Source organism: Panthera pardus, unplaced genomic scaffold (genome assembly GCF_024362965.1).
Source record: "Panthera pardus isolate Hobbes unplaced genomic scaffold, ASM2436296v1 HiC_scaffold_4, whole genome shotgun sequence".
NCBI classification, from domain to species: Eukaryota; Metazoa; Chordata; class Mammalia; order Carnivora; family Felidae; genus Panthera; species Panthera pardus.
In genome coordinates this window covers 5,523,820-5,538,890 of record NW_026526969.1, presented here as the reverse complement: position 1 = coordinate 5,538,890, position 15,071 = coordinate 5,523,820, and the positions used below count along the sequence as shown (strand labels likewise).

The following is a 15,071-nucleotide window of genomic DNA, read 5'->3' as shown; positions in this document are numbered from 1 at the left end:
CACATTTCAACAACTTGTCACAAAAATCCACACCTTCCTAATCCATGACCCATTATATTGTATTTCTTTCTTTGCCTTCGGTCGGGACCTTAGCTGGTAAGGTTCTTGACCTTTCCCTGGTTGAGGCGACCCAGACCTTCATTCCTGAAGGGTCTAAATCCCCAGTGGATCTGCCTTTTTTGTTTGCTGTGATTTCCTCTTAACCTTTGCTGATGACCACTCGTGTGGTAAAGAGACAGCCTGCAGAATCTGAGCGGTTTCAGACCTGTTCCCTGTCGCCGTCGTGGGAAGCAAATCAGTTTCCCATCGGTAATTGCCTGTTGCGTTAGGGGTAGGTGTCCTCTAGTACGTCGGGCTAGCTCTTTTTGAGCTGTTTTCTTCAGTTGAAAAAATTACATGCCAACTTCTCAAGTCACGTAGCACCGGCTCAGTATGAAGTTGATCAGAGGACTGTATGGTTGTGGTTGGCTTTCCTGCATGTGGAATTGTACCGTGCGTGCTCCTTCATGTCTAGCCACGAAGGCCCATGCCAGATGATCTGTCCTCATTGTAGGCAAGGCATTATGCGAAAGGTGTATTTTGTACCCTTGTTAATAAAGGGATTTATTAGGATAAAAAAATCTATGTATCTTATTAAAATGGTTTAAAATTATGCCACCATAACTGCAGAGTAGTGAGTTATTATAACTGATGACTAAGTGCTTTTCAGTGGTTGGTAAAAGATCTATCTATCTATTTGATTCCTTCCTTCCTTCCTCCCTCCCTCCCTTCCTTCCTTCCTTCCTTCCTTCCTTCCTTCCTTCTTTCCTTCCTTCTGTAAGCTCTACGCCCAGTGTGGGGCTTGAACTCAAGACCATGAGATCAGGAGTCGTATGCTCTCCTGAATGAGCCAGCTGGGTGCCCCTGTAAAAGCATTTTTAATGTTGAGTGAAAAGAGAGTAGGACTGATGTTCTCCAATTCCAAAGATAAGAATGTCAGAGAAAAAAAGTTAGCAGCAAGTAATCCCAGAAAATTAGTGATAATTACAACGTTGTGTAGGTTGGGTTTTAGGTGATTTTTGTCCCTTAGCTACCTAGCGAACTTCTGTCCTTTCACTAGTTCCTTCACTGTTCTTTCACTTCTGTTCTGTACTATTTTAGGACAGAAGAGATTTTCCTACACCATCTAACCGCATTCCCTAAAGTGTAAGTAAATAATGTCATTTTCTTTTGTAGGTATTTCCCTGGAAATGGCAGCTGTGACAGTAAAGGAAGAATCAGAAGATCCTGATTACTATCAATATAACATTCAAGGTAATACTATTAATACAGGTTTTCTTTCCAAAAGTTATCAGCGGTTAAAATTCAAATCTATTGATTGTCTGAACTCCTTAAATACTTCTTGCTTGTGTGACTGGCATGCGTGCTTATGATTGATCACTACAATAAAATAGATTTCAAAAATGCGGCAGTGAGATAAGTAATCTACAGCAGAAACGTAAAATAGCCATTGACATTCTTAAAAGGACAAGCAAAAGTTGGGGCACAATTTAGAATTCAGTTCCAATTTCTAGTATTATTTGGGAGACCCAAGAGGTCTTCTGAACCTTGGGTGGCTCTGTTTGTGCCACACAAAATACCCGTATAAGCATTATCCTTATCTTAAAAATCTGTAAAAGGTAAGACGTTAGTAAGTATTAGCTGTTATTGGTCACTCTGTTCCATATCTTTTGGCTTCTTTAGGGAGGAACGGAAGGCTGTAGTTTCACAGTACGCGGCACGCTTTCACACATTATTGGATTTTAGTTTAGAAGAAGAACGTTTTTGATGTTTTATAGTCAGTTTTGTGTTCATGGCTGCATAAAATACATTAAAGTATTTAAAGTATAAAACTTGATTAGTTTTGTTGTCTTTACGTTCGGATAAAACTTTTTTCGCTGCACTCGAAATGAGATTTCTATAACCCTCACGTTTCCTTGTGTTCTAGTACAATCACTGCCCTCCCCCGCCAACCACTGATCTTCTTCTGTCATTTTAGCTTAGTTTCTGTCATTTAGAACTTTGTATAAGTGGAATCCTTATCAAGTATGTACTGTTTTGTCGGGATGGGGTGTGCCTTCTTTGATTCTACGTAAATTGTTTTGTAATTTATCCCCAGTGTTGCATGTGTCAGTAGCTGATTCCATTGCTTGGCTGCCCCACAGGTTTATCCCTTTGTCTGTTGATGGACATTTTGGTTGTTTCTACTTTGGGGGGCTATTAAAAACAAAGCTGCTGTGAACTTTTGTGTGCAAATTGTTGTGTGGAAATATTCCTTCATTTCTCCTGAGTAGATTTCTAGAAATGGAATAGCTGGGACACATGGTAGGTATTTAACTTCGTAAGAAACTGCGAAACCATTTTTGCACAGTGCTTGTACTCTTTTTACATTGCCACCAGCAGCGTCCAAGTAGTTCCTAGTTGTCCACGTCCTTGCCGACACCTGTCCGGTCAGTCTTCTCTTTTTAACCATTTCAGTGGTTGTCTCCTGAGACCTCATTTCAGTTGTAATTTGTGTTCGCCGAATAGTTGTAGCTCATTTAACAAGATAAGCCCTCATCAGTTCTGGAGCATTGTAAAAGTTTAATGAAAAATTGATTCTGATTTGTAATCATGTGACTATCTGTAAACATACATTTAACCATTTCATAGTGAATATCATTATTTTTATTTGTCAGTTTTGAACACTTTATTGCTTTTGACATTAGTAATCACATGGCTAGAAGATTGAGATAATTCTATGGGTTTTCAATTAAACAGTTAAAATTTTGGAAAATATTTAGCCTTTATAAATGGAGTTCTTGGTACCTTACTAATACATGTGTATTAATTTAATAAGTTTAATTTATTTGATAAAAACTATTTAATAAAATAGTCTTTTTATATGCAGATAATGTTTCATTTTTAAAATAAAAAGTCTGCCTTTGTCTTTGGTATTGCCTGTTGAGCAACGTGTTATTCCCCGCCACGAGTATGTTCCCTTTTGAGATTGAGTGTGAGTGATTTAAAGGTGATGCCTGAGAAGTAAGAGTTGGAAATCTGATGCTTTAGAGGGAAAGATTGTTTGAAATGATAGTATCTTCAGTACAGTTGAAGAAGGTAGGAGCTAGCAAGCTGAGAGATCTAGTCCACGCAATGTGGACGTTTTTCTGAGCAATTGAGTTTGTATATTCTGTGTAAAAGGATACTCTGAATAAAAGTCCTGTGTGATACGATTTACAAATAGTTCAATTTGATGAAGTCCAGTTTGTTGATCCCCACCCCCCTCACTGTATGGATTGTCCTTAAATATCATAGGTAAGAAATCTTTGACCCAAAGTCACCGATTTTCATCTATGCTTTATGAAAAATCGGTAGTTTTACCTTTAGGTCTTCATCAGTTTAGGTCTAGTTTTTGTGTGGTCCACTTTTTCCAGCACCATTTGTTGAAAAAACTTTTCTCCACTGCATTTCCTTTACATCTCTGTATGTTCTGTTACGTTGGTCTCTGTGTATCCTTTTGCCAAAATCACATTGTGTTGGGTACTACAGCTTACAGTAAGTTATGAATTCGGATTGTGAGTGTCCTACAAAATTGTTCTCCTTTTTTAAAATTATTTTGCCTATTATAGCTCCTTTATCTTTTCATATAAATTTCAAAATCAGCTTGGTGATCAAAAAATTATAGGGATTTTAATAGTGATTATGCTGAATCTATACAGCTAATTGGGTTGAGTATCTTAATATCCAATCTTCTGATTCATGAGCATGGTTTATATTTCTTACCTATTTAGTTTTTACTAGATTTCTTTCATCAGTGCTTTGTTTTCAGCATAGAGATCCTATTGTGCACAGTTTGTGAGATTGTATACCTAAGTATTTAATGGGTTTTGGTGTTACTGTAAATGCTACTGTTCTTTTGCATTTCAGGTTCCAACTATGGCCAACACATGGAACTATAATTGATTTTCACATACTGACCTTTTATCTTGTGATGTCGTTAAAAATGACTTACTGGTTCTAGCAACTTTTTGGTAAAATCTCTGGGACTTTCTAGGTCGACAGTGTTATTTCTTCCATTTCCTTTCCTTGTGTAATTGCACTGTCTGGGACCCTCTAGTAGCTGAATAGGAGTAGTGAGAGGAGACGTCGCTACCCTGTTCACAACTTTAGAAGGAAATCTTTCAGTATGATAGCTGTGGGTTTTTGGTAGGTGCCCTTCATCCGTTTGAGGAAGTTCTCTTGTGTTCAGAGTTTGGGAAGAGTTTTTATGATTATTGGATGTTGAATTTGTAGAAGGTCTTCTCTGTGTCCCTTGATGATTATATAGGGTTTTCTTGTTTAGTCTGTTAAAGTGGTAGTTGATAATTAATTTTCACTTGTTCAACCAGCCACGGATTACTGGCGTAATAAACCCTGCTTGGTTATAATGTATTCCTTTTTATGTATTATTGATTGTTATTAAGAGATACTAGATGATTTCTGGTAAATGTATTTATTTGGTTTTGGTAATGTTGGCCTCAATAAAACAAATTGGGAAAATTTGTTGGTATATATTGGAAGAATTTTTTGGTAGAATTGGTATTGTTCTGTTCTTGTTTGGTCAAATTGCTAGTGAAGCTACCTAGACCTTTTGGTTTCCATAATGGAAAATTTTTAAGCTTGTTTTTTGTTTTTTTAAACAAAGTTTTTTTTTCAATGTTTATTTTTGAGAGACAGAGCGTGAGTGGGGGAGGGGCAGAGAGAGAGGGAGACACAGACTCCAAAGCAGGCTCCAGTCTCCGAGCTGTCAGCACAGAGCCCGATGTGGGGCTCAAACCCACGAACCATGAGATCATGACCTGAGGCAAAATCGGAGGCTTAACTGACTGAGCCACCCAGGCGCCCAAATTCGGTCTATTTTTTAGTTTTTAAATGTATTTTAATAGTTATAGGATTGTTCAGGTTATGTATTTCCTCTTGATTGAGCTCTGGCAGTTTGTATCTCAGGGAATTTGTCTACTTTACCTTAAGTAGTGTTTTTTAAATTTTACTATTTGCAAAGTCTATAGTGATGTCCCTCTCGTTGCCAATTTTGTAATTTGTGTCTTTTTTTCTTGGTTGCTCTAGCTCAAGGTTTCTCAAGATGTCAATATTTACTTTTTGAGCAAACAGTGCATTGTCGTTTGTATCTTTTTTATGCTGTCTCTATATTGTAGAATGTTTAGCAGACCTCCCTGGCCTTTTACCCACTAGGTACCAGAAGCATCTCCTTAGTTGTAACAATCAAAAATGTTACAGGATATATTCACTCCCAGGGGGATGGGGACACGGTCACTACCAGTGGAGAACCATTGGTCCAGCTCTAGAGCTTTCTCAAATGTTTTCATTTTTCTCAAAGATCCAGCTTTTACCGAGGCATCTGGGTGGCTCATTCGGTTGAGCTTCTGAATCTTGATTTCGGCTCAGGTCATGGTTCCAGGGTCATGAGATTAAGCCCATGTCGGGCTCCACACTGAGTGTGGAGCCTGCTTGAGATTCTTCTCTCTCTCTCTCCCTCTGCCACTCTCTTCTGCTTTTGTGCTTGCTCTCTCTCTAAAAAAAAAAAAAATCCATTTTCCCCCTCTGTTCTATGGTTTTTCCATAGTGTGTAGCTATTTTTTAAATTTTAATTTAAATATAGTAACAGTTAACATACAATATAGCGATTCAACACTTCGTACAGCACGCAGTGCTCGTCACTACAGGTGCCCTCCTTAATCCCCACCCACCTCCACCCCTGGCAACCATCAGTGTGTTCTATGGTTAAGCATCTTTCTTGCGGGCGCTCAGGTGGCTCACTTGGTTAAGCATCCTACTCTTGATTTGGGCTCAGGTCACGATCTCACAGTTAGTGGGTCGAGCCCTGTGACAGGCTCTGCGCTGACATTGCAGAGCCTGCTTGGGATTCTTTCTCTGCCCCTCCCCTACTCACTCGTACTCTCTCCCAAAATAAATAAATAAACATTTTTTTTTTTTAAAGAAGAGTCTGTTCCTTGATTTATCACTCTTTTTTCCTGTGTTCATCTGTTTTGGTTCTTTTTTTTTTTTTTTAATTTTTTTTAATGTTTTATTTATTTTTGAGACAGAGAAAGAGCATGAGCAGGGGAGGGGCAGAGAGAGAGGGAAACACAGAATCCGAAGCAGGCTCCAGGGTCCGAGCTGTCAGCACAGAGCCCAACGCGGGCTCGAACCCACAAACCATGAGATCATGACCCAAGCCGAAGTTGGACGCTTAACTGACTGAGCCACCCAGGTGTCCCTTTCTGTTTTGGTTCTTAAGGTTTTGTTTGTTAAATTTCACATATGAGTGGAAACTTAAGGTTTTCATCTTTCTCTGTGGCTTATTTTGCTTAGCATTATACACTCCAGCTCCCACCATGTCGTTGCAAATGACAAGAGTTCATTCCTTTTGATAGCTGGATAGTACTCCATTGTAGCTATATTCCACGTATTCTTTTTTTTTTTTTTTAAACGTTTATATATTTTTGAGAGAGAGAGAACGCAAACAGGGGAGGGGCAGAGAGAGGCAGAGGATTCGAAGCAGGCTGCACGCTGATAGCGGAGAGCCCAATGTGGAGTTCGAACTCAGGAACCACGAGATCATGACCTGAGCTCAAGTCGGATGCTTAACCGACTGAGCCACCAGGAGCCCTCCACATATTCTTTATCCATTCAGCAGTCGATGGGCACGTGGACTGTTTCATAATTTGGCTGCTGTAAGTAATGCAGCAGCAAACATAGTGGTGCATGTATCCCTTTGAATTAGTGTTCTTATATTTTTGGGGGAGATAGATACCCAGTATGTAGATCATAGTGGAAGAAGTGTGTAGGGTTTGGAAAAAATTTTTTTTAGTGTTTATTGATTTTTGAGAGAGTGTGAGCAGGGGAGGGGCAGAGAGGGAGACAGAGGATCCGAAGCGGGCTCTGTGCTGACAGCAGCAAGCCCGACATAGGGCTCGAACTCACAAACTGTGAGATGATGACTGGAGCCGAAGTCGGACGCTCAGCTGATTGAGCCCCCCAGGTGCCCCAGAAGTGTGTAGTTTTAATGTCCACATACTTAGGGACTTTCAGATATCTTTCTGTTACTGATTTTCAGTTCACTTCTGTTACAACTGGGGACTATTCTTTGTATACTTTCCGTTGTTTAAACTTTGTTAAGGTGGGCTGAGAGTCGTCTAGGTCTGTTAGCCTTACTGCTGTTTCTGACTGCTCTTTCCGTCAGGGATACAGTTCTGAGATCTCCAGCTGCCTCCTGATCTGTTTCTCCTTTCGTGCTTTCTGAGGGGGCTTTTGTTAGGTGCCAGGATCATCACTAGAAGCTCCTTCCTTGGGGCTCCTTTCCAGGCAACCCCCTTCCAGGGGTAACCCTTCTTCTGACCTGTAAGAACTTGGATTAGTTTTGTCTGGTTCTGTATTTCACATAAATGGAATCCTTTTGCACATACTGTTGTTTTAGGGTTCTTACATAAAACCTAAAATTTGTGAGACATGTTGTTGGGTATGCTTATAGATCGCTTATTTGCATTGCTGCATTGTATTTCTAAAATGCTTTCTTTTTAAATAAAATATTGAAATGTACACACATAACGTACATCTGCCAAGGTTTATAGAATCTTTACTATTTCATCATTTTCCTCCCCACCCCCCAAAACACACCAGTATATAACATGTTAATATGGGTCCCAAATTTCCATTTCTTTTTTTTTTAATGTTTATTTCTTTATTTCGAGAGAGTAAGCAAGTGCACGTGCAACAAGAAGGGGGAGGGGCAGAGAGAGGAGAGCGAGAATCCCAAGCAAGCTCCGTGCTGTCAGCACAGAGCCCAGCACGGGGCTTGATCTCAGGAACCGTTAGATCATGACCTGAGAGCCACCCAGGTGCCCTTCTGCTTTCTTTTCTATTCTTCTGAGTTAACCATTTTCTTGAAGTTGACGGTTGTCCTTACGAATAAAGATTTTATGCCTTTACTGCATACCTGTTCCCACAAAAGTGTCTGTGTGAGCATGCATTTTACACACAGTATTTTCTTAGTTTTTTAAGTTTGACACAGATGGCACAGTTTGGCACAGAGTTGTACTGTATATATTGGTACGTACGTGTTCTTGTGTGTCCCTCATTCAGTGTGAGTTTTTGAGATTTACTTGTCACCTAGAGATTTAATGGTATTGTTGTGATAGTACATTGTGTAATTATGCTGTAGTTCATTCTTTCACATACGTGTTTTCTTCCATAATTTTTGGCTAGGACAAAAAAAAAAAAATGGGCTAGGACATATCTCCGTGCACTTACCAGTCTTTCCCCAGGATAGTGGTGTTCAGGTGTGAGCACTGGTAATGTTTGATTTCATGCTGGGTTGTCACAACCAGCGTTTTGAGCGTGAGGGTGAAGTAGGCTGCGTATTTTACGATGAAGAAAACCCAAATATGTGCTGTTAAAACATACAGAGCTAAAATGCAACCAACTTCATAGGTGATGTGAAGGGATAGTGATCTGTGAAGTCATACTGGGCAAATCGGAACCGCCCAAAATCCAGCTTAGCAATATTGATTTGAGGCCGAAAAAGAAAAAAGTAACAGGTATACAAAGTTAGACTACATGATATGGATAGTTATAATTCACTGAGTTGATATAGTGGGCATTAATTCATATATCCCTTATAATATAGCTCAAAATTAAAATAGAAATAAAGAATTGACACAACTGTAATAAGTTTTTAGATCTACAGTCATGTGGGAGATTCCAACAAGTGGCCATTGATAACTGAGACATCATGTGCCAACGAATACTTATTATAGATGATAAATAGAATATTTGCATTCTACAGTTTGGAAAGATAAGCCAATTGATACGCACATATAGAATTCACCCAGCACCCAGCAGATAAATTTACAAAGCGTGGATCTTTTACAAAAATGGACTTGTTCGCAGATAATCTTGTGATTCACAGATCACAGATAATCTTAAATTCTCTGTACATAATATAATTAGTAAAATGAGAAATCCAGAGTAAACAGGTTATTTAAAAGATAAAAATCCTATACATTGAAAATCCTACAAAAATGTACTTTGTGTTAAAGAGGACCTTACTTTTAAAATCTTGGAACAGAACAGAGCATTACTGAGAATACTCCAAAACCAAACTTGGGAAAAAACAGCTAAAGCTATGCTTACAGGTCAAGCAGCAACCTTAGTTACGATTTAATTATTTTCTGTGTATTTTTTACCCAGGAACACTTGACTGGGAAGCAGTGAATCTGGCATTTGAATTCAAGTCTCTTTCATTCAGCCTCTTGCTCGTAGTTGAAATTCCAAATACAGTTTGTGCATTTTCTAGGAAATTGTTTCTTTGCTTAGTTGGGTGCTTTGTGAAGCTGCTCCTCCGTTAGCGACACCTTTCAAAAGTCTTAGGGTACTATCCAGTTCATACTCAGAGATAGTGAAGTGGTTTGTATTCATTTTAATACACGAACCCTATTTTAAGTAGCCATTAAAAACACAATGTTTTGTTCTCTGTTTTAGATTGATTACTCTCATCACTAACAAGCTTGTTCCTATGTGTAATATATCATCACAATGTTTATAGCATTATGTGAATGTTTAGTTAACTCAGAATACTTCCTACATTTATAATTGGGAAGAACAGTGTGAAGTTGTTAGAATCCTGTGGGCCTGCAGGAAAGACGGAATTCTGAGTTAATAACTTAGCTTGTCATGTTTCTGTTTCAGTGGACATTCAAGCTTACTGGTATTTTAATTACGTGATTCTAGAGATTCTAAGGAAGATATAACAATTTGATTCTGCAGTGTTCTTCAGCATGACAAAAGATTAAGCAAATACTTGTAAAGGAAGGAAGAAATACACCTTATAAGATAAACCTGCACTTAAAACCTGTATGAAGTATAAAAGTTGCAGTTTGCTGTTACAAACCAACCTTGTACTGTTTAGACAAACCCACGTCTGCCATTTGAGACCTGTCATTCCCGTTCGATCCATATGTCTGGTCATTTTCAAAATCACTTTGGACTGTCTATATAACAAATTCATCTGAGCACACCTTTTCCATTCAGTAAGACCATAAGCTGATGCCACTCGTTTCGTCATTTTTTTTTCATTTTGCCTTTTTTTTGTTGTTGTTCATGAAAAGGCTGTATTATTCCATCTCACTCACCCAAATTCGTTTGCTAAAGTGACCCAAAATACATTTTTGGGATTACTTTTGAAGTATTATCTTTGTATTCCAAAGCAGGCCCTTCCGAAACTGATGATGTTGATGACAAACTCCCCCTTTCGAAGTCTTTACAAGGTATAACCTCTTCACTTCTGTTTTCCCACATACTGTTCTCGTGTTATGTTCTTTATATTGCACAGACTGTGTTTTAGTATTTTATCTGTATTGTTACTTTTCTAAATGGAAAAGGAAAAAAATGTATTGGCCTTTTTTTTAAACATAAATGAACTTCACAAGCAACAATTTTTCAAAACCAATTTTCCCTTTTGTGAATCTAGTAATGAATCTCGAAATGGGTACATGACACACTTTCATATTTAAGGTAAAGTACACATTTATACCTTATATCAGAATAGTCAGAAATAAGGTTTTTATTGTGTAGTTAGGAATGTAAATATCGATAAGGTCATGTTGATTCTTAGTTTTTAGAAAGATTGTGAAATGCCACTTTGTAAATGAATCCCAAAGTTTGCTACTTGAATACTTTTCTGGGAATTGTCGTATAGAGTGCCCTAACTTGATGATCATAGGCTATTTGTGATGGCTTTTACTTTTATCTATTCTTTGGGTGGGATTTCTTTCCTTTTTTTTTTTTTTTTTTGGTTTTATGTCAATGTAATTGCTTATTTCAGGTTAAAAAAAAAACCCAAAAAACAAAAGCAAAACCAGAAAGGACACGTAGAATCATTGTTGACCTGCCCTCTTGTAGTATAGGGTGGAACAACCACCTTAACTCCTTATCCTTTAACCACCCTGCATTTTTAAATGCTGCTCTCTGCTCCATTATCCTTTGACCTTACGCCTTAGTTTTCTTTGACTTTACCGTCAGAGAACCCAGGGCTCCTTGCATTCAGATGTTAACAACGTTAAAGGGGTGGAGGTTGGGACTGGGTTGAGAAAGCATAGTTGAAAAGTTAATTAAAGAATAATTTGTGGCTCTAGATTTGTAGATTAGCCTAGCATTTTGAGCTCAGGTGAGTTTTTATACTATGGAGTAAGTGGAAAAGAATCCTAAGTAATTATGGCATCAGAAAGCTAGGCATTTAAAAACCCAAAGTATTTGACCTTAGCATGGCATTTGAAATTAAAAAATACTGGACACTGGCAGTTTTTGAAAGTGTAATCGATGCTCTCTAAAAATCAAGGTAAAATATACTTAAAACCTATGTTTTTAAGTATCAGCTCAGCTATCAGTGGATGACAAGATAGATTGGAGTTTCCTTTTCCTGTGTGGTTTCTCCTTACTCCTAGGTAATATGTTTTATTAATACATGAAGGCAGTGATTTTCAGCCTTTTCCGTGTTCGTAGCTCAGACATTTCAGGACAGAGGATGACTATTCTGGGGGGCAGTTCGGGCAATTAATCCTAAGTGGCCCTCCAATGTTGTGGATTACTTCTTTCCTATTTATGAGTAAGACTTCTGCTCTGTAGGATGAGCCTGTTTACCTGTGACTGCCTAACCTGACACATTGCTTTATGTTCCAGTTTTTAGAAGCAGGCAGATTATATTACCTGAATTAAAATGCTTTTGAGACTAAAGGTAGTGTCTTAAATTTTAACTTCCGAGTTTCCTTTTAGTACAACTTTGATTAAATGATGGGGATTTAGTTTCCATAGCTTCCGACATTGTTAAAATGGAAAGCAGGAAACATTTTATAGCAAAACCTGAGCTTGTTTGTCTAGACTAAGTAGAGGCTGTGAGCAAAGATTTGTGTTTTTGTGTGTGCGTCATTGACAGATGAGCGTGGTACCTTGAGCCATAATTGTTCTAGATCCAAATTCCAACATCTACCAGTAATTGTATTGTGTAGTTGCAGTAAATAATATTAAATCCCCAGAGTTACTTAGGTTTGCTTTATCTATGTTTTAAAATAATTTTTTGTGCTTTCAAATAGAAGTGTTACATGTTTTTCTGAATTAGATCACATTGTTGTAATTACGAAAGACTTAATCAGTCTGTATATGTTGTATGATAAGTCTTAAATTATTTGCACTGTTACCTAGTTTCTCTTCTTCCAATGTAAGTTTTTACTGGTTTAGTATATGTGGTTTATTTTCTCTTTAGGAAGCCATCATTCTTCCGAGGGCAATGAAGGAACAGAAATGGAAGTACCAGCCGAAGGTTAGAAATGAAGGGATTTTTAATTTTCTATATTTGTATTGCTTGCTCTCTATTATAGAGAATATTACCCTTCAAGCACCTTATTGGGAACCAAAAAGATGATTGTTTTGGTATGCCTTCTTAGCCAACAGGTTTACTGTTTTAGTCCTAAGATGTAATATACATCTTTTACTGTATTGAATAATAAAGCGTATGGGGATGAAAACATAAGCGGTAAGTAAAACTCTTCATGCTGCAAAATGCTGCCCTTTTTCCTGGTCGTCTTGTGCCATGTTAAGAATCTCTTAGGAAAGAGTGATTTCAGTGTTTTAGACTTAAAAATATGACTGGCCTCTGTCGATATTTCATTCTTAAACATATTATTTAATGGCACCGTTTTTTTAAGTAGGGTAGTATTTCCACATAGGATTAATAGAGGAGGGATTTTCTCTCTGCTTATTTTTATACCCACAATTACCCTGGGGAACTCCTTTGTCTGTTTACCAGCCAGTTCTCCTTTGATCCTAGCATTAAGTGAAAATTTAACTGTGGTACAGCTTTTTAAATTCTTGCAACCTTGAGTTGAAACTGTTATCATGCAGAATGACTTCCTATTTCTAAGCAGTTTATATAGCTCCAAAAGAATTCTTAGAGCTTTCTCCCAAGGAAAATGACAGGTGTGAGGTACCTGAATTTTGTTTTAGTATCATTATTTCTCTCATAAACTGGTCATGTTGTGTCTTTTTTTTTTTTTTTTTTTTTTTTCCCCTGGAATAAAAAGGGAGGCTATTCTGTAAATTTTTATTCCTTATATTTGCTTTTTTATTTAACTTTTTTAAATCATTCATGAATTTCCACCTGAGTAGAGGGAGATCTCAAGATCCCTGGAATGTTGACTAAGCCTTCCAAATTCAATTTTAGAATTAGGGTTTCTAACTGAGAAACATTTCTTGCAGAGATACCGAGATGCTCATTTTCAACAATATTTTACATTTCTTTTTGAGATCTTTTTATAGAAAATCATGTGGATGAATTTTTTTCTTTTTTACCGGGTGGAGGTAACTAGATGTTTCGTTTGTAACAAAATCTCTGTTTTAGATGTGCGGTATATTTGCAACAGTGAAATACCTGTGTACGGGACACAGATGGCACACGGCTTCTTCAGGCAGTCTGCATTGCTTCATCGTCCACAATTTGGTCATTAGATATTAGGCTTTGAAATACTTGATGTTTGAGATTTTTATTGTCACATTGCACTATGAACAGAGTTGAGTCATACCTGGGTTCTGGTCTTTATTCCTTTACTAACAAGGAAACATAATCTTTGGCAAATCAATTAATCTCTCAACCTTTGCAAAATGAAAAGAGAGTTGATGGTGATGCTCTCTAGCTGAGCTTTCTAGCACTAACATTCTGATGTACATGGTTTTGTGTAGTAACAACTATAAATAAAGTATCTAAGTTTTAAAAGGATGTTGCATATATAAAGGTAGGGGATAGAGCCCTGTATGCATTTGTCCTAGTCATTGGCTTGGTAGGAGGGTCCCCAAAGCAAAAGATTGATTGTGGTTTTATTTAACAGTATAAACCCCTCCTAGGACTTCTGAAATGAGAGGGGAAATAGCAAACAGAAGAGAAAAAAAGCCTTTGGTTTTATCCCAGCATCTTCTAGTTCCAGCAGGAAAGCAATAGGGATGCCATTATAATCTCCTTCCTCTAAAATCTGAGTGTTTTGAGTCCATTGATGCAGGTAACTTGGTATTATCAAATAGTGTTCCAGAGTTTTCCTATTTTCTGTTTTCTCTCCTCCCTGTTTACGATGAAAAGGGTCAGATATTTTAACCTAACAAATACGAGATGAATTCAAATGCCAGTAAAATTTCATATAGTAGGCTGCTTTTTGAGTAACAAATTAGTAAAATGTTGGAACATATAGAAAGTGCTTTATAACGAATGTCATTTTAGAATTTTATTTTTTTCAAGATTCTACTCAGCATGTCCCTTCAGAAACAAGTGAGGACCCTGAAGTTGAGGTGACTATTGAAGGTTAGTTGTCTCAAAGCCTTGATTCCAAAAGTTCACTTCTGGTCATAAACCTATTTGTCACATTCACATGGCTAAGTGTGCATCTCATTCATTCTTCAAGGTAGCTTGTGAAGAGAAGTGCAGCATCTCTGTGTATGTGTGAGCAAAGCAGCCCGCTTCCCCGCAGCGCGGCCGGGCCTTTGGGAGTGGTAGACAACACAGGAGGCCGCGGGCGCGAGCGGTGGCCCGCACGCGGACCAAGCTATGCTTTTCTACCCCCAGGACCCGAAAACAGACGAACGAGAACCATGACCAGACCTGATGGTGCTCGCGAACACATTTTATGACCTTGGTTGAGTCGTGATAGAAGAGAGCAAGCTAGTAACCCAGTGAGGTGGAAGGGAAGGTGTGGACACTTAGTTACTCCTTCACGTTTGCCCCTAGAATACTGTCGAAGGCTAACGCACGATCTGTCTTTAAAAGCTGTTTTTGAAGCCATACCGACAAATACATTCTCAGGTAATACCTGTGACTAACGGGGCTTCAAACCTGGTTTTTCTGCCAAGGTAATGCATGAATGCACATGGGCCAGAATGATTTATAAATTCAGCTAATAGAATTAACAGTCTCACTTTTCATATTTCATAATTACCAAAGGCACAGTGATGTTTTTCCTTCTCAGTTAATGTCTCAT

The 15,071-nt window shown here is 38.0% G+C and overlaps 1 protein-coding gene across 6 annotated transcripts in view; it reads left to right on the top strand.

The window, feature by feature from the left end:
* GTF2I (general transcription factor IIi) overlaps nt 1-15,071 on the top strand; it is a 107,791-nt gene that overhangs the window by 48,474 nt on the left and 44,246 nt on the right. The window contains exons 9-12 of one of the 6 annotated variants that reach the window (XM_053893987.1): nt 1,216-1,293; nt 10,269-10,325; nt 12,317-12,373; nt 14,336-14,398. In XM_053893987.1, coding sequence (XP_053749962.1) covers nt 1,216-1,293; nt 10,269-10,325; nt 12,317-12,373; nt 14,336-14,398 — 255 coding nt within the window. Of the gene's footprint in view, nt 1-1,215; nt 1,294-10,265; nt 10,326-12,316; nt 12,374-14,335; nt 14,399-15,071 lie in introns of all 6 variants that reach the window. The other 5 variants (XM_053893986.1, XM_053893988.1, XM_053893990.1 and 2 more) reach the window with 5 other exon arrangements.